The 20,198-nt window shown below is 29.8% G+C and overlaps 1 protein-coding gene across 6 annotated transcripts in view; it reads right to left on the bottom strand.

Moving 5' to 3' along the window:
* Positions 1-18,919, bottom strand: part of LOC105195500 (prolactin-releasing peptide receptor-like) — a 37,310-nt gene extending 18,391 nt beyond the window's left edge. Inside the window, exons 1-3 of one of the 6 annotated variants that reach the window (XM_026135946.2) lie at positions 15,013-15,413; positions 14,784-14,940; positions 3,271-4,366 (exon numbers count right to left, since the gene is read on the bottom strand). In XM_026135946.2, coding sequence (XP_025991731.1) covers positions 3,271-4,203 — 933 coding nt within the window. In that variant the 5' untranslated portion in view covers positions 4,204-4,366; positions 14,784-14,940; positions 15,013-15,413. 6 annotated transcript variants of the gene reach the window in all.
* Positions 18,920-20,198: the final 1,279 nt, after the last annotated feature.

Genomic DNA, 20,198 nt, shown 5'->3' with positions numbered 1-20,198 from the left:
ACAAGATTTTAGTGAATTAAAAAAAAATAGATTGTCATTTTTACATTATCACAGAAATTAGCAAAAATCGACAAATCTTAAAGTCGTCATTTTACTCCCTTCTCCCCTATGTAAACACATTTATATTGTCAACATTTTTGTTAATAACATGTTAACAAGCAACAAAATGGTTGAAATGATTTAATTGTTGGAACAATGACCTTGAATTTATGTTCAGATAAAACTGATCGGAGCTAGGTCCAATCTGGAGCTAAGTTATTGTCAATATTTACCGCGCGCCTAATGTTACAATAGAAAACAGCAAGACGTCGAGAGATGTTATTTTCTTTGCATTTCTATTTCTATTTCTAGAAAAAAATAAAAAAGAAAAGAAGTGCAATAAAAAGGGGATATAAAGATGGAGGACATAAATATAAAAAAGGAGAAGAAATAATAGATACAAAGTACGATGCAAAATCCAACACATATTTTCCAATAGAACATCAAGAAACGAGAAAATACACACACACACACACACACACATCGAGAGAAAGAGAGAGAGACAGACAGACAGACAGACAAACAGCATGTAAAGTATAAAGTAACACATTCTTATTACAGCTAAATGTTGTTTTTATTCTGTGAATACGCAAAATAGGAAAAAAACTTTTTGTACGAAAAATAAAGAGCGCGAGTACTTCTTGTTTCGTCAAATGACCATTATACTCGAAACAGTTCTATGTATCTACATCTTTGAATAAATTAAAATCAATGTATAAATTGCATTCAATAAGAAAAATACATTGATATGTTTATGCGTATCCTGTTTATATGAGACTGTTTTATTGGTATACATTTTGATATCTAAAACACGTTCTGTTATCATGAATAGACTCGGAAGAAATTATAGATTTGCTGCAAATTAATTTAAGTGCAATAGATTTCCAGTCGCCTCTTTCTCCTCATGCAGAAGTTGAGAACATAACACATTAGAGTTTCGCTCCTTCAATAGTTTCGAACAGTTCTATCCCAATTACTTAAAGTGCATCTTTGTACGATTCGCCTTAGAAATTGCATACAGCTAATTGTAAATGCATTGGGCGATGTAGTTGTACATATTACCCATACTAAAAAGATATCTATAGGTATGTATCAAGTACACAGTATAAATATTTTACCAAAGAGATATGCTTCCACAATATCTTTCCAAATTGTCAAAATATTACATACTAATTTTGGATTGATTTTTTTACTTAATATTTATATTACTTTCTAACGCACACACAACACACACACATACACACAAAACACACATATTTAATTTGTGTTAAATTGATACAAAAATTTGAATAGACCTTTTTGGGACATGCGACATGTATTAAATTTAACATGAACTTTCCAATCGTATAGCTTTCTTATTTAAATAAAAATTTTTTAATGTTTGAAAACAATACTTTTACAATAAACTTCAATATTGCTTGTTTTATAGAAGCACTGACCAGCTTCCTTGTATAAAATAAACATTTAGAAAGCTTTAAAAATAACGCTTTTACAATAATCTCTTTAATATTACCTTTTCATAGAAGTTTTATCTAGCTACCTTGCCTAAATAGAAGTCCAAAAAGCTTGAGAACAATGCGCTTTGTGAATACATTTTCAAGAAATAGGTTGCATCAAAAACTTTGAGAGATTCAGATTTTTACTGCAGAAGTTCTGCAAGTGTACGGTTTAGCAACTGTACGAAAGTAGATTTTATGTCAAGTATTGTACATCTCCTCTCTGATCGTAATAAAAATGATCCGCTTGCTCGTATACACAAGATGTGACAATAAAATGACTTTCTTAGTGTGCGTATCTCCTTCCTCTAAAGTAGTACCTCAGATCCAGCATTTCTAGTTCCAACATGCTTTGCACTTGCTACAGTAATACCAGTTAGGATCCTTTTTTACTACAGCACGTGGAAGGAATGGTTGACAGCACCCGTTTTACTATTCTGTCTGCTTCGAGCTGCTGAATTGGCAGTGACTATTTGCTAATTTTTTTTCTGGAACTATCTAATTCTATCTTGAGAATTATTCTTTTCTCTTTTCGATAACTATAAGTATATAATTTCAAATCTCGAGATTTTCGAATTACCGACTTGACAGTTTTAGTTTTTATATTTACTTTATACTTGTAAAAATTATAATAATAACTGTATAAATTTTATTAAAAATTTGTAGAAAAATAGACGATCCACAATACGTGGCGCATCGTATTGCCAAGAGATGCACAGAAAGTTGCAACATGATTTATGGTATAAAACTATAACGCAAAAGTGTGTGTACGATTAGTTTTTACTCTTCGACGATAAAAAGTCGTTAAAAGATGAGCTGCTTCGTCTGCCGTTGACAAGTAGAAACTTTAACCCCGTTCAACAGTTATGTACGATAGCAAATAATCGACTGGCTGTTCAATTAATTACAGACAAATTTAATCAAGAAACAGTTTGTATCATCATGATAATTTAAGTAAACAACAAATCTGTTCTTGATTTGTGCAACACAGTCAGGCGGACAGAAAGTCAGAAAGTGTGAAGAAATGAAATCTGTGAGTATTTTCGTGTTATAATATCATTTCCGTAAATCAAATGCACATTCCATTCAATTTATCCAATTTACAACAAATCTGGTTGACTTATTGCATTATTGTTTCCTAAAATGTGCTTCTTCTTCTGTCTTACGTCTAGCTGTACACTGAGAAGCAAAAAGGTTAAAACACTTTTTTTTTTTTAGTTTCGGAATGCAGTCTGATCATCGAGCGATTTGTTCTTACTCATGGATCTAATCAGTTACGTACATCCGCTCTATGAGCAAGGCTAAGTTCCAAAACTCATAAAAAAAAAGTGTTGCAACCAAACCTTTTTGCTTCTCATTATCAGTGTACATACATCAAGAGCAGACTAGACTGTACTGATCCTCATTAAAGGTTCTATACTGAAAAAAGAAGAGCAAGCATCTAGGCAGGAAGGATTAGCATAATCCTTTGAGTCTAGCCTAACCTAATAGACTCGAGCACACACTGTAGACCCTTGCGTATAGGATACATATGTTACACTCACACACAAACACACATTACTGATTCTGTTTTCTACGAGCCAATTTTAATATCTAATGCCTTATATTAATTAATCGAACTGTCTGTTACGTGAACAGTCCTTTTTACTATCTTCAGATGCTTCGAAAAGTCTAGTTATGTCTCAACTTTCGTACTATGGTATTCAAAGGAATGACAGTTTAAACATGTACGTACCTGTTGAAATTCCTTTCGAAAATTTTCATTAAGCCAGGCGTAGAGGAATGGATTGTAACACGTGCTGCTCATTGCAATGCAATGTGATATAAAGAAGTAGAAGCGAAAGTAGGGCCAATCATAGTAAACAGTTGTGTAGAAGTCGGCAATGATGAGAGCGATGTTCAACGGCAACCAGCATACACCGAATACTGAAACCATGGCAATCAGCATCCGATTTGTCCGGCGTTTTCTCTCGCGCTCCTCTTCTTCACGCTTGTTAGACTTGTTACCGGGTTTAGCGCGCACTCGATCGTTCAGTTTGATTGACACACATATATAGCAAAAGGCGATCACAAAAAACGGCACGACGTACTGCATTACCGACGTAAACGCACTGAAAATTTGGCGAAACGACTCGCTGGGCCAATTCTCCGCGCACCAGAAGACGTGTGATTCGTCTTCAATTTGGCGCATGTAGAGGCCAAATGGTAAAGTAATTAGTAACGAGATCAACCAAATACCCATAATGATCACTAAGCATGTCCTGATCATCATACGCGCTTGAAATGGATAGATGATCACCAGGAACCGGTCGACTGCTATGCTTGTCAATGTGAGCGTACTAATATACACGCTGACGGCCTGAGAGTAAGGTACCAAATGACAAAGAGTTTTACCAAAAACCCAACCGCCTAGAAAAGTATACAAAGGAGTAAAGGGCACAGCTAACAAACAGAGCAGCATGTCACTGAGCGCGAGATTCGCGATAAAGAGATTGGTAACTGTCTGCATCCGATGGTTTCGCCCGACGACGAAGATCACCAACATATTACCAAATAGTCCCAAGAAGAAAATAACACTGTAGATCACATAGAACACTAGCTGCACAGCCAGATTCGACATCATATCTTGCGGCAAGTTATTTACTGTAGTTTGGTTATCTCTCTCCATTTTCTTGATTTCCCTTGAAAGAAAGAAGTAAGAAAACTTCTCTAGTCCTTGATCTCTACCTCGTCGGTAATGAGATTCAGGCAATTAATCGGAAGAGATTCCGAAACAAAGCGTTCGCCAGCAACGTTGACCCGTGAACCGTGAATTGAAGGATCACCCCACTCTGTAAATTTGAAAAAAATTGATTTTTGTATTTTCTTAAAGTTTCATGTTTTAAGAAAATTTTAAACCAAATCCAAAATTGTAGACATACTTGTAGATATTAAAATTATTAAATTAATTAGCAATTTAATTTATGGCATTACAATACATTTCTTGTTCTATTTAAGTTTACAGTTGCGTTTTTAAAGTCTGATAAACATGCGGCAGTTCGGAGAAACTTGTAAATGTATACAAATTCAGCTAGAAAATTATTATTGATCACTAAGATTCGCTTTCGGTTAGCCGTTTTTCTCAATTTCAATGTGTTGATACACTTCCTGGTCATAATAGGTCATTGTGTAATTCTTTTGTCTGAATTTTTCCAACTTTTACATTTATACCCTATAGACAACGAATTACACGAATAAAAAAGAAAATGAAAAAGTGGTTATGTACGTTATACGTGAGGGATCGATTCCAGCCACCTGTTGAAGAATCAATCGAGCCAGAGATTGGACTGCAGCAATTTTTGCCGGTGTGCGAGGGAACAATGATAATTCATCAAGCAGAAATTTTTGAAGAGTGCAAAAGTTTTTAGAATTTATTACTTTATTCTGAGAAATACGCGGTAAAATATAAATGATAATTTCATACACATACGTACAGAAATTGAGCATGAAAGATCGTGGCGCGTTGTTAATTATAAATAGATTATTACATGCATGTATTCCTCTCATGCTCGATCTTGCTCGCAAGGTGCTCGATGCCTTTGACTGGCCATATTGCTTCTTCCGTCTTTTTAAGCGATTCTATACATTGCATTTTATTATTTTATACATTAATACGTGCGAAATCGATTTCGACCACCTGTTGAACAGCAAGATCGGAGATAAATTCAATTAGAGGATAAAATTTAAGATTCTTTGGGCAATTAATTGATACATATAGTACGTCAGAACGATTATAATCATTAAATAGGCCAAATGTTAAAGTCCCCCACACAGCACAAAGCTGCGCTTAAGTTCCAAAATAGATTGCTGAGCTCCTAGTTTTCAAAATTCGACGAAATAAGCTCCCAGGGAGTTCAGATTGCTGAGCTTTCAGGGAGTTTCCAAAATTCGACGAGATAAGCTCCCTGGGAGTTCAGGCTGCTAAGCTCCCTTAAATGAAGGTCTCAGGGAGCTTAAATGAAGCTTACAGCTCTCAAAAGCAGACGTAGGAGCTCCCAGGGAACTTCGTGTGAGTTCTTTTGAAGCTTAAAATAAAGCTTAAAATGATTTGATAGTTCTCCAAAAGCTCTCCAGGAGTTCCCCGTACTATGTTGGCCGGCTGAAGCTTTTATTTCTTTTCTTTAAAGTCGCTTTTTCTAGACAACTCTATGCCATTATGTATTCTATTATTTTATGCAGAGAACCAGTCTGGACTAACGATGATGCTATTATGGACCAGAAATTAACCCCATTCACTATGATTCAAGAATTGCAATACGAATGAATAATGCTTATGGGACCATTTTATATAACGTAGCTTTTAAGCAAAAATTACTTTCATCGGATTATTGATCAAAATAAAGAACGAGCAGAATGAGGCAGTGTTAGAAGAGCGCGCTATTAGTGCTATTTTGTCATTCTATTTTTATAAGTAAACGTAAAAATAAGGATAAAATGACGCATTAACGCTGATAGCACGCTCTGCAAACGCAGCTTGAGTGTTTTTGAAGTTATACATTTTTCCAAAAATGGCGTAGGTAATGCTAAAGGAAGGAGGTGATGTGTGTCGAATCCCTGGGATACAGGCCCTATGGCGCCTTTTAGAAACTTTGCAGAAATTATACCACAGATTACAATTTTATATTTTATATTTTTAATAATTGAAAATTATTAAAAAATATATATCTCTAATAAATCTATAATTAAAATTTGACTTTAGTAATTAAATTCATATATTTATAGTTTAAATACTGCTTTTGAAAACCTATTATTTAATTCTAATCCTCTTTGAAAAATTCTGCCGCAGTTTACAATTTTTATTTTATATTTTTTAATAATTGAAAATTATTAAAAAATATAAAATAAATTTATAAGTGAAATTTGACTTTGATAATTAAAAAAATTATATGTTTGTGATTCAAATATTGTATATTTTAAAAATAGAAATTATTTCTACATAACAGTTGACTTAACAAATTTTATATTTTTTAGATTACTCTCTCAGAAAAGATTTTTAGTTACAAAACTAAAAGTATTCTTCTCTGATACACATAATCTTATTGCAATCTTATTCAATATAAAAATAAAGCAATATTAAGATGAGGTCAGTGAATTTAATAAGATATTATTTTGCGACAAAAATAATATATAAATTTCAACTTATATATTTCTACATTTAAAATAAAAATTTGCTCGTAAGACAAACGCAATGCATTATAATCAACGCATTTGAAGATTCAATAGCCTTTGTTTACGCGTACAATATAAATTCTTATGAATCTAATGGATCATTAATGGCTATGAGTTGAGATATTTTTATTATTTACAAAGTGAGCTGCCCCTTTGGGTGCGTTCCACTTAATACTCGCAACGCTCTTGGAATCTTGTTGTTTATCAAATATTAAACGAGGAAAAAATACGCTTGTGAGTGTTGCGAGCGTTGGAACGTGCTTGTTATGAACTTTCATGATATTTCGTCAAAAATAACATTCTTGAAATTTTCCTCAGATTCACGCTCTATTATTATTAAATCTATTATTATCATTATTATTATTAAATCAAGAATGTTACGAGATTCACCATAGATTTCCATTATCCAATCGAAATTTGTGTGAGAAAATTAAATTTATAAGATAGTCTCAAGATTATTTTATTCTAGATTTAAGAATTTTTCTATTTAAGAATATATATAGAAGAGAAGAGGATATTATGGCTACAGTCGACAATATGGCTATTATTTCCGTTTTTGGGTTGACGTATTCTAACAATTGCTTATGGAGTTTAGTAGCCCGTCGTTTTTTAGTGATGCTAATATGCCAAAACATAATAACTGACAATTGTTATAAGACATTTTTCGTATGTAACTTTTAATTACATACATTTCCTCATTATTCGTAAACTTGAGTGTATTATCACACAAAGGTACATACACTCGAGTGTTTCTTTTTTGTTATTTAACTTTTTATTCGGCCGTATACATTTCGAGTTATACAAAGTTAAAACAATAACATGGAATTTTGTTAATATGGTTTTTTAAGCAAAATTTTTATATTATTTTATAAGCGAAATATTTCTTTGATAAATCGATTGTCATTCTGAAGAGCGGTGTTTAGAAACGTTAGAGACATTATTTTATGCTTGCTGTTTAATGTTAAACAGTGATAAAATGATATTTTTCATGAAATTTCTAATGGTATTTCTAAAGCTTCTGAACGCAAAAAAATTCTAAATCAAGAAAATTCTAAACAATGAAAAATTTAAAATATATAATTTTGTAACAAAGTATTATGTTTCTTTTAAACTAAACTAATTTTTTAAAATTATTTTTATGAGTAGTTATATTACAACCACTTTTTTTCTTCCACCGATTATTCAGTGCATTAAATTTTTATAAATCACGTCCTAAATGATAAATATTTTATTACTATGAGTTTAGAATCTATTAAACAATACTCGACGAATGTAATCGTTCAATTTTCAATAGAAAATATTAATTATAAACAAAGTTATTCAATAAATGAAAATGAGTGCCATACTACCTTCTTCTCCTCTAATATTTTTTTCCTAATAATAATTATGATTGTCTCTTTATTAATCTTATTATGATACGTAATAAGATTGAATAGAAAAGTAATAATATAAATTTAGAAGTCTTTTCTGTCGATGTAGAATGGGTTAACCGCTTAATTTCTCATGAAACTCATCATCTATTAACATCAACAACGTTGTTGTTATCGAGCGCGATGGACATTTAGACGACAAGAGGTTCTGATAGATAAGAGAGTTATAGGCTCAGATAAGCAGATTAGCTAAAGTTTCGCGCCGCGGTATCCTCGCAAGGCCAACTGTTTGAAAGCTTCGTTTACGCTCGAAGCATATGCAAGCGTTGTGTCTCTTACCCGACTTCCACCAAGATAATCTTTCAAACACAATCTAATTTAAGTTTGATTATCTGACAGCTTAAGGACAAATAAGCAGCACTATGTTTTTATTAATCGCTAACTCATATCAAATATTTAGTTTCTTCCTTGTATCGCGGCAATTAACAATTAATCAACTTTTAAATTCTACTTCACATGTTTTCTCGTTAAAATCATCGCCAAATTAAATATTATTGTTTTATATTTTTACAATAAGACTATATTCCAAGTAGAATTCACATTGAAACCGAAAGTGACAAATGGAATACTGTAGCAAATAAATAACAGTGAATTTAAAGGTAACACACTAAAAAAATTTTAACAAATATAATTATTAAATATAATATTAAATTTGAATTTGAAATAAACTTTTAAATAAACTTTTTGAACAAATGTTATTTTTTTATTTCAATCCTCCAGTTTACTGCAATTAAAAAAAGAAGCTTTAAACATTATTTATTTGAATTAAATTGAATTATAGTAAATTAAATTAAAGTAAATTAAAATTGAAAAATAACTTCTTATTGAAAAATTTGTTTGAATTAATTTTAGGTTTAATACATTACATTACAGTAATAATTGAAGAAATCTAGTAAATAAATTTTTTAATTATTAAATCCGGATATTTGATTTGTAAAATAACAATTTTTAGTAAATATATGTTTAAATTTACTTTTCCAAAATTACGAAAATAAATTAAATTGCTCGTATGAAATAAAAACTTTTTAAAACAATTTATTTATAAATTTATGAAACATATATTTGAATAGAAATAATATATTCCATAAAAACAAAAAAAATTTTTTATTTATAGTAACAGAGAGTTCACTACTTATATCATAAATAAATAATATGTGGCACATCTCTCGGTTAAAAAAACAACGTAGCACATTTACAGGAGGTTCATAATTCAAATCTATGCAAACAAGAGTGTTTTAAAAAATTGTATATACAACATTAAATCAATTTAAATAATCTAATTACAAATAAAATAATCATACACTAACGCCTTTGGATACAACTTCTATAATCTTTAATAAATAATTCTCAGATTTTTAATAGATATTTTTTTAGTTTTATAGACACATTTATTATTTATAAAAAAAAAACTATAATGTAATATATGTTTACTGTATTGTTAAAAAACATGCTTTTTACGAGTGATAAATAATTTACTTTATAGAAAAATTATTTTTTTTATTTAAATTTGTATTATTAAAAGAACACTAATGTATAACAAATAAAATTTATATTTCAATATACATTAACTGTATTGCATACAATAGTTTTTAGTAAATAATTTACTTAAGAATAAGAACATTATGTCCTTTAAATAAATAAATACAATTCCGTATTTAAAAAAATAATTGATACAAACACATGGTATACTAAAATTAAGGAAAATTTCTTTTCTTTTTTATTAAATTATTATTTTCATAAAGAATCTTTGATATCATATATTTTGTTTATTTTAAATATGTTACTTTATATTCCGCCTATTAATGCATAATATTAGATACATAAAACATACAAAAAACTTTAAACAATATAATTTCTTGTAAATTATTACATTCTCTAAATTAGTGAAAAAATGTAAAATAACAATTCAAAATTTCACAAAATCCGCAATATAAAATTTTGACTCTCCCTTTGTCAATACACCTTGTTTATTAATCCCTTGTCGCAAATTTTGGTAGCAGACCGATTTTTTTGAAACTTTGTATTCCGAAATTTTTCGAGTCAATTACGAATCAGAAATAGAAATGTTTAAATTCAAAATGGCCGAGTCAAGATGACCTATTATTAAATATTTTACAATATAATCCATCATTGAAGTTGTTTAATAGTACACCAGTAATTTTTTCTTGTTCTTGTAGTTTTTTTTCATGAAGAATGGTATGTCATAGAGATTCTCGAGAGTCTCGAGATTCGTCTTGCCTAAGCTTATCGTTTTCGGCTCGCAGACTGATAAAAAACACAAATCTCACAATGTATAGAAGCTCGTCGAGTCGTGACAAGTCGTGAAAACAGTGGCTCGTTATAATTCGCAACTCGTCGTTTCCAGACTGTCGGTAGATTAGTCGCGAGTCAAAGGGCTCACAGCTTGACTGAATCATACAATCCCTGACAAAAATGTAGAGTAAAGCAAGCGTAAAACATAAATTGGAACATCGGAACATAAAGAAAGCGTGTGAAAAGAGCGATGAAAAGCGTAATTGAACTCTTTATAAAACGTATAAATGAAACATTACAGCGTAAGACGCTTGTATGACGCTCGTATAACACTTTAAGAAGCTTTCTATTTTCACCAGGGATAAAGACTGCTGTGTGTCTCGAAAACGATTTTCATCCGATCTTGAGCCGCTGTCTCGTGACGCGTGACTCGCCACGGTTTATGGTTCATAATTCATCTTGGCTCACCTAAATTTGTCTAATTTTACGATACATGGCTCGTAAAGATTCGCTGTAACTTGTGTTCCACGATGCGTAGAAGTCTTGACGAGCCATGCCGAGTCTTGCACCGTGGAACTTCGGCTCGAAAGATTTTCAAACTATTTATTTGGATTTATAGAATGAAAATATTGATTTTTTTCCATAATTTTCCATACATTTTTATAAAATTATTAATTTATAATAACAAAACAATGTAGCAAAAATATCTAACAAAATTTTTTTAAATACTTTAAAGTGTCTTAAATAAGTGCTTAAATTATCGTTTTGATAATAATTTAGTAGAAAATTATTTCTTTTATAAATAATACGAGTTTTGACTACTTATTTATAGTAACTATGCAAATAAAGATTTACGGTTATCTACTTTTTTACACTTGCTTATGTAATAGAGACTCTACTAAGATAAAAAAACCGATATTTAACGTCAAGATATTCATCGTAATAATTAATGAAAATGGGTTTAAGCGACCTATCATGCCGCGAAAGGTTAATTTGCAAGATGACAGCGAATAAATGTTTAATTAAGGAAGAAGGTTCTGTACGGACAGACGAGCAAGAATAGATTAAATGAAATGAATAAAATGAATAAATCTTATAAATATAACCATTCTCTTTTAATATAAAATGTTAAACATTGTTAAAAAGTTAAAAAAAAAACAATATTTATATAAAAACTATTTGAGAAGACAAATTTTGTTAAGAAATATAGAAAAGTATAGAAAATATACAAATATAGAAAAGTATTACATGTAATTATTTGTGTATTCATTGTATGCAATAAAGTGGTGAAAGCGATCAATTCTGCGCATTGAACTTGTAAAATTATTTATTAACCCTGATGGAAATCTCATAGGTAAACAAAAAAGGGAGATACCTTTGGGGAAAACTGGGACTTCTACCTATGAGTATCTAATCGTGGGTATGTACTCATAGATATTTATGGGTATCTCATGGGTATCTACTCATAAATATAGAGCGTAAAAAATGTAGGAATTGTAAGAGAAAGAAATAAACAAAATTTAACAAAAATAAATAAAATTTAAATATTAATTATATAACAAATATATCAACATTTAAATATCAACACAATTCATATATTTATGAAGACTACATAAATGAAATGTTTTACATGCCATTTTTATTGTTGGCGACAATATTTATTAATATTGTTTATATGCCAGATTTATAGAAACGTTCTTCCGCTCCAGATCAATCTTTTCTTGTAGATCTAAAAAAAATATAAAAAATATTTACCAAAATAAATAACACAACCTACTTGTTAAATAGGCAGATATTAGATCTTACATTAGTAAGCAATCTTAATATATCTGACATATATTTCTTTTGTCTGTCAAACAAATTTTCCGTACCTTGTATTTCATTCTATTAAGTCTTGCTGGAAGCGATTCTTTTGGTAATTTCTCCCAACTACTTAGAACAATATTCAATGTGTAAGAAAAAAAAGAGACACGCACGACTTATAGACAGATATTTATTTAACATAGAAAGATACTCAACGGTATGAGAAAATGCCTATGCAATATATGGGTATATACCCCATGAATATATGGTATACACATCTAAAATGAGAATTTTATTAACTACCCAGGCAAGGAGATTTTTATTAAAAAATTTATATCTAGAAACTATTTCTTTCTAATGTAATTTCTTTTGTATACGTAACAGCGTCCTATATTGGTTATACATTTCAATATATAGTGCTGTATTACAATTTAGAAACTTCCGAACGTCACTTTCTGTTCTTATAAAAACTTACATTTTTTAATGCAATTTTCTATATATTGCTAACAAGTTATCTTTTTTTTTTCAATCTTTGTACTAAAATGTGTCCATGTTTTTTGATTGTTTTCTACGAATTGTTTACCACATTTCAGTCTTTGTGTAATGAATTTCAGATAATCCGTAATAATTTTAATAATGATTAGATACAAAATTTTTTCTATTATCTTTTTTATATAATTGCCAAAATTCGATAATTTTCTCATTACACTTTATAGTGTGTACGACTTGAATAATCAAGAAGTCACTTAACGATGAGTGTCTAGACTAACAATGAATAAATTCTAACACGTTTGTGCAAACATATAGAAAAGTCTTGTGCAATCAAAAGTAAGTCGCGAGTCTCTAATAAACTCCAATCTATTGACAGTCTGCGGAAACAACGAGTCACAAATCATGATTTATCGCCAGCGATAGTAAGTTCCTATTTTCACGGTGCGGGATGATCTACCATAGCTCGACGAGACTTTCCACGCTGTAGAATCGCGGTTTAGCTTGTTTTTTTATCAATTTATGAACTGAACTTATAACGTGTAGGCAAGTCACAAACTATGGCAAGCTACGCTTCGTGGAACCTCGACTTAATCATATTAATTTTTAATCTAACGCTATACTACCGCTCATTTGCTGCAACAACATAATTTAAAAAACAAAGTTTTGCAAAAAGTGAGTTTGAATGTTTTAAATCATTAAAATTTTAAATCATAAAATCGTTTATTTTCAAAATGTTAAATATTGAAAAAAAAATTATATATAGCGTACAGGCATGACTTGCTTACATAGAAAAATATATTTAATGTTTGTATAGTATCATTAGAAAAAATATATATTATCAGTCAATAATCATTTTTATGAGTTAAGAAAAGTAAATATTAGATAAAAGAAAGAGAAATAGATAGAAACAATATCTTCAAACAAAAAATTAAAGTTTTTTAATATTGTTATTACCAAAACAACCATATTGTATTCTTTAAATGATTATTATAATATTAAAGTAAAAATATAATATTTTTCTAAGATTTAAGATTTATCTCATTCTTTAAAGAAAATTACATTATATGTTTAACCAAGATTATCGTCGTTGTTTCATATGTAAGCAAGAATATAATTTCTTACTTATACATGAAACACAATGATTATTAAATAGAGTACATTAGTTTTAATTTGGTACTAATGTTTTTCCGTGTAACATAAATAAATGGTGAAAATAATGAATAGATTGGATTGAATAAAAGACTGTTAGTGGAGTTGTGCACACAGCCGTAATGTTTAAAATCGAGAATTTAATTGGTACTTCTGTACGTATACGCAGAAAAGTATCAATTCTACAAATAAGGAAAAGCGATTACTCGATATACTTTCTTCTTAGTAACGATTATCTTCAGTGTTTTTAATTTTTCAGGAAAATAAAATCGAGGAAAAAAAATTAGTTTTTCTCCATTTTTTTTTAAAGACGGAAAAAATGTTATAAAGTACAAGTATTCCTCTTACTTGACTACCTCGACTTTCGAATTTCAGATTTGTTATCCGGCGGGTAGCATGCTACTAAAAATAAATTATAATACAGATAATTCACTCATGATCTAAAGTTGATTTAGATGAAATATTGATTTTATGATATCAAATATTATATCAAAAGTTATATTTTTAAAAAGTGCTGCAGTAGTACAGGATTGGATATTCGTTTGTGCGATTTAGTTGTTAGTCAAGGAGTGAATTTGTCGAACGACCCGTTAGAAGTACTTTCGTATTTTCTAAATGAACTTGTGTTTTACCCTTCTGCAGTTGTTATTTAATCCTGCAGTACTTAACAATAATTTAAATTTTAAAACGATAATCTAATATTCTTAATATTCTTTCAAAAAACTGCTGCATTATTATAAAAAAGATACTCGGAAAGAATTTGATCGAAACTCTGTTCTCTTTTCCAAATTTTTCCAACTTGCACATCAATATCCTAAAGACTTAGACGACATCACACTAAAATAAAAACGAAAAAAGAAGACATAAAAAGAAGAGAGTACGTGCAGCAATAGCATGAAAAGCAATCACCTACGTTATAAGTGAGAGATCGATTTCAGCCACCTGTTGAAGAGTCAGCAGAGTCGGAGATTGGACTGTAGCAATTTCTGCCGGTGTGCGATGAGACAACGATGATAGTCCACCAAGACAATGCAGAATAAGTTCATGAGATCTACTACTTCGATTAATATCTTTAAAAAAAAAAAAATCTAAGAAACAAAGAAACACACACGGTAAAATATAAACACTAATTTAACACATACACACATACGTGAAAATGAGCGCGAAAAATCGCGGCACTTTTCGAACGTGAGTGAAGAGCACGTGTTGCTATCACGCTTGATCTATCTCGTGAGATGCGTTGTTCCGTTGCGTGACGATTTTTCGCGAATCGTCAAGATCTCAAGATCACGATCGAAATACGACGATCTGTCGTACTCACTGTTAAACTCAATCGTCGTCAACGTAACGATCAGTATGGCTCCGCGTCGCGGAGCCAGCTTCTCTGACCTATGTCAGCGACGGAAGCAGACTGAGGACTGAGACGCGAGAGAAAATCGGCTTCGACTCTTTGAGGGAGACCGAGGGCAAATTCGCGCGCAGGCGTATCACGTATGATTGTGATATGCGCCTACCTACACACCTACATACGAAGATATTTATGATGAGGTGATCGATGGTATCGATACTTAATTTTTACCTTGGAACAGTCACCTGGAGAGGGTGATATTTACACCGCTACCCATCCCAATCCTCCCACCCTCGCAAGAAAATAAGACTGAGTCACAATAGTTTTCTTCATTGATGAAGAATAGAGATGAAAGAAACGGGATGTACATCTGATACCTACGTTATTTTTCTTCGATGTTATTTAATATTTCTTCATATTTATAATTTCAATTTCCAAGCAAAAATGACTTTTTGTTATGCGATGCTAGTTGATAATGTCTTTTCGAAATTAGTGTAAGAACAAATCTAAGTCTACGCCTGCGCGCAATGCATATCAAGTCTCATTGTGCATCTTTGAAAACTTTAGAGAGAGAAAAACCTTTGTCTCAAAAAACATTTCTGCGGTGACTTACCTAAAAACTACCTGCTGGAAAAATCTAGTTTTAATTGCTTTTAATTGAAGATTTATAGAGCAAGTAATATTCTGCCTCAACTTTCTCTACTCTTCTGAAATCTCTTATGGATAATAATTTATAATAATTTTATAATTTTAATTATTATACTACATTTTGATTGTGTTTGCACTTATCTTTGTACAGAATTCTTTTGAATAAATACAAAAACTGAATTCTAAAACAAGAACACAGCGTTAAATGTCGATATATAGCCGAGTAAAAAAACTTTACAAGACCAAAGTAAAAAACTGTTCTTTTTTACTAAGTTTTTTATTCAACTTTCTAGTTTTTTTATAGAGATGTAAATAACTGAAAATAGATTTTGTCTCTCATATAAAATCACGATTCCGATAATTTTGTGAATTTATAACGAAAAAGTTCAACAGGATCTTTTAAAGAGTTTAGTCATAAATTTATTTTTTCTAGATTTCATTTCTTTTAACTAGTGATCCACTTCTTTTTCTTAATTTTTTTTCGTTGTGCAATAAGAAATATCATATTTATGTTTATTTTATTATATAAAACTCGAGCCAAAGATGTAAAGATTAAGAATTTATAGTAAAACTTAATAAGAAAATTAGTTTATTATTACTTTTTTATATATGAAGGAAAATTAATTCAATTTGCCTCAATCTATCGTAATAATATTTTATACATCAATTTAAATGAAGGAAGAGCCATATAGTCATAATAAAATTTTGATGCTAAAATAATATTATTCCATATGTGATTTTACATACAGTTTATTTTCAAACTATGGGCCGTTACTGTCGGTTCCAAATATAATTCTTGAAACAAATTAGAAAAGTAATATCACAAAATTAAATTACATGGAAAGACAAAAAAATATACTTGGCGCAAGACGCTACCCTTGATTAAAAATTAATTTAATATTACCGATGTTGATTAACTCTAAAATTCCCGATACTGCGGAGAAAGTAAAAAGAACACTTGGTATGAATTTTCATAATCTTTAGCTTACGTGTATTGCGCGCCGCATCCATTTCCTAACTGATATCGGAATGTAATATATACGTAATATAATATATTAAAAAGGATATTGATCAGTTTTATCAAACGAACGCGTCTTGCACACATACGTGCATACAATTTATGAAACACAGATTTCTACTTACTGCATTGAGATCTCACGTGAAATATACGTATTATGAAACATATCAATTTTCAATTTTAGACACTTTGAGTTTATCAAAAATATCTCATATTCGCCTTGTTACGTAAGTATATTTTTTAATAGAAATGACAGTGACATAATTTTTTTAAAAGTATGACTCTTTAGTTTTAAAACGCCGCAGTGTAAAGTCTTTAAAAGTTTTGGTTGCAAAGATATAATTTAAAAAATAAGTGGATTTTTAGACACCCAAAAATACCTCATATTTTCCTTGTTATATAATTATACTTTTTAAAAGGAATGACAATACTATAATTTTTTTTTAAAGTATGACTCATTAGCTTTTAAACACCGTGTTTGAAAATCCTTAAAAGTTTTTTGTTGCGGAAATATGATTTTTTAAAGGAAAAGTAAAGTTTTAAACAATTTTTAATTTTTGCTTAATGGTTTTTCTTTTATAACTTAACAATAAATCATGTTTCGGCAATGCCAATTATGCAGTCACATTTCTGAGATTCTGAACTTTCATGTGAAAAAAAGATCGATTGGAACCAAAGTTATAACTTTTCAACGTTGAAAAAGTCTCTTAGACCCAAAAATGTGTTTAGGTATTTTACGGGATTGGTGTGTTTAAGGGTTAAGATAAAAGTCGATAATATAATGTACAATTTTTTTTCTTTTTGGCAAAAAATAGATTAGAACCGTATACATTAGCATGTGTATGTTAATTGTGTAAAAGAAATTCTGTAAAAGCAATATGAAGTATAATTTATTTAATAAAATGATTAAAACTATTATCATGATTAGCAATCAGCAAGATTACAAACAGATTTGAGCAATAATTTAAAAAATTAAAAGTTATTTAACAAAGTTACAAAATTAATAACTTTTAACTCAATTAATTTTTAATTAGTTAATTTTTAATTTTAAGTAGTTATTTTTAAAACACAAAATTTAACTTAATAACTTTCTCTTTTAAATTAAAAATTTATCTATATGAAAAAAAATTTTTTTTAAGAAATATATTCCCATATAGAAAATATTTCTTTATTATTTTATATAAACTTTATTTACAAAGTATTAAAGTTGATGATTTATATTGTAATTATTTGGTTATTTATAGTAATCTTACACAATTACAACATTCCAATTTAATAAATAATCCATATCAACTTTTATACAAGTTAATTTAATTCTAATACAACTTTTAATTGAGTTAGTTGTTTATTCTTTTTTTATTCATGTAACTTTTAACGTAACTAAATTAATTTTAGCAATTGATTAGTTCAGAACTCTTGAAATTCAAACACAATTAAATCAGAAGTAAGCCAATGAGAGTCAGCGCAATAAAAGTGCGCAATCACACGTATTAGTATACAATCATTTATTCATTTTTATTACAATCGGACGTTTTGACTCACTTTGAAGTCATCTTCAGCGTATCAATATAAATAAAAATCAAACTGTACAGCCGTCATCAGTCACCGAAAACGAGAAGCAGTCAAATCACCAACGGTTTGCCAAATCCGTCGTGGCATCTTTACTTGTGACCGTGTCGCAGACAGTGACATTTATCTATGTAACTGCCATATGTTTTGTTTTAGATAGCGTATAATTATTTAAATTATTTTCCTGACTCACTCATTTGAACTGATAAAGACTAATGAAGTCTTGGATAAATATTGGGGGTCGTAGGAAATAAATTTCTCCTGTCAAAGTATACACTCAAGCGTTTATCGTTCAAAAATAAAGCGTGATCACTGTCTCAAGTAAGAATGTATACTGATTAGATCGAATTGATCGGATTATAACGTCTTACTTAAATGCCAACACGGAAAGTCAAGTGGTCAAGTATATGCAAATAATAAATAAACGTATATACGAAGTGAGTCGAAACGTTCGATTGCAATAGAAATGAATAAATGATTATGTTAATACGTGTGATTGCGCACTTTTACCCGTGCTAACTCTTATTGGCCTATTTCTGATTTATGTGTTTAAATTAGTTTTATTATCCATTAACTTTAAGTTAAATTAGTTAAATTAGTTAAGTTACTAACTTATTCAATCTTAAATAAAAGCACACTTGCTCGATATTCATCAATTTATTTACAAATGTAATAGGCACCGATTGAACAACATGAAAAACGCAAAGGGAATAATGATAAAATAAACATTTAATAATTGATTGTTTCAACAACGTTATTAGAAACAGAAATATTTATTATAAAATATTTAAAAAACGTTGTGCACGTAGGATTATAATTTTATAAATGTATTTTTATTTATGATAGAACTGTGCAAATAAAAATTTTCGAAAATTTGATAAATTGCAAGATAAAATGCATGATAAATTGTAAAAAAGTATGCAAAACAATAATTCTATTTTTTTGAAGTTTTCAATCTGTCCCTCCTTAAAAAAGTACAACTCTACCAATCGTACACGTAACGTACATTGATTGATGCACGATAATTGACTACACAGAATTATAGTATCTATTCTTTCTTTGTTTCCTTTTTGTCTTATTTAATGAGATGATAGAGAAACGTTTCAGCTTTATTTGCAATGCTTGCAAACATAAATCGTATCTAAAGATATATTGTATTTACTGATATCACCATATCATATAAATAAATTCTTTCTATTTTCCATTTGAAATGGTGACTGAAGAAACGAGATGGAAACGAAGATTCTGCATAATGCACTTAATAACTATTAATTCAAGCGTCCAGTAAAATTATATAGAAGCATAAATACAATTTTTTTCGCTTATTTTTGATTTTGTGTCGTCGTTTTGATTTGCACGTTGGTTTTAAATCGCAACGACGTAAGTACGGGATTAAAACTCATTCCCGCGTAGAATCACTATATTTCGCGATTTATGGCAATTTATAACGATCTATTCATGTCATGTGAAGTCCAGGGGGTCGATCATAAAACTTTTTCCCTAGGGCAGAAACGTGAAAAGTGAAAATCTTTACCATTAAAGTTAATAGAGAAATTTTTCACTTTTCACGTTTTCGCCCTAGGAAAAAAGTTCCATGATCGATCTCTAGAGCCATATCAACGCAATAGCTAAAAATACTTGAGATTCCCATGAATCCAGTAGTGTTCTCCAAAATCTAATAAAATCGAAATAAATACCCTTCGCACGAAAATCCACATAGTTCAGTTTCGAGGCGAGAGGGGGAT

Source organism: Solenopsis invicta, chromosome 8 (assembly GCF_016802725.1).
Source record: "Solenopsis invicta isolate M01_SB chromosome 8, UNIL_Sinv_3.0, whole genome shotgun sequence".
Lineage (NCBI taxonomy): Eukaryota > Metazoa > Arthropoda > Insecta > Hymenoptera > Formicidae > Solenopsis > Solenopsis invicta.
The sequence above is the reverse complement of the archived record's forward strand: the minus strand, read 5'-3'. Positions and strand labels throughout refer to the sequence as shown.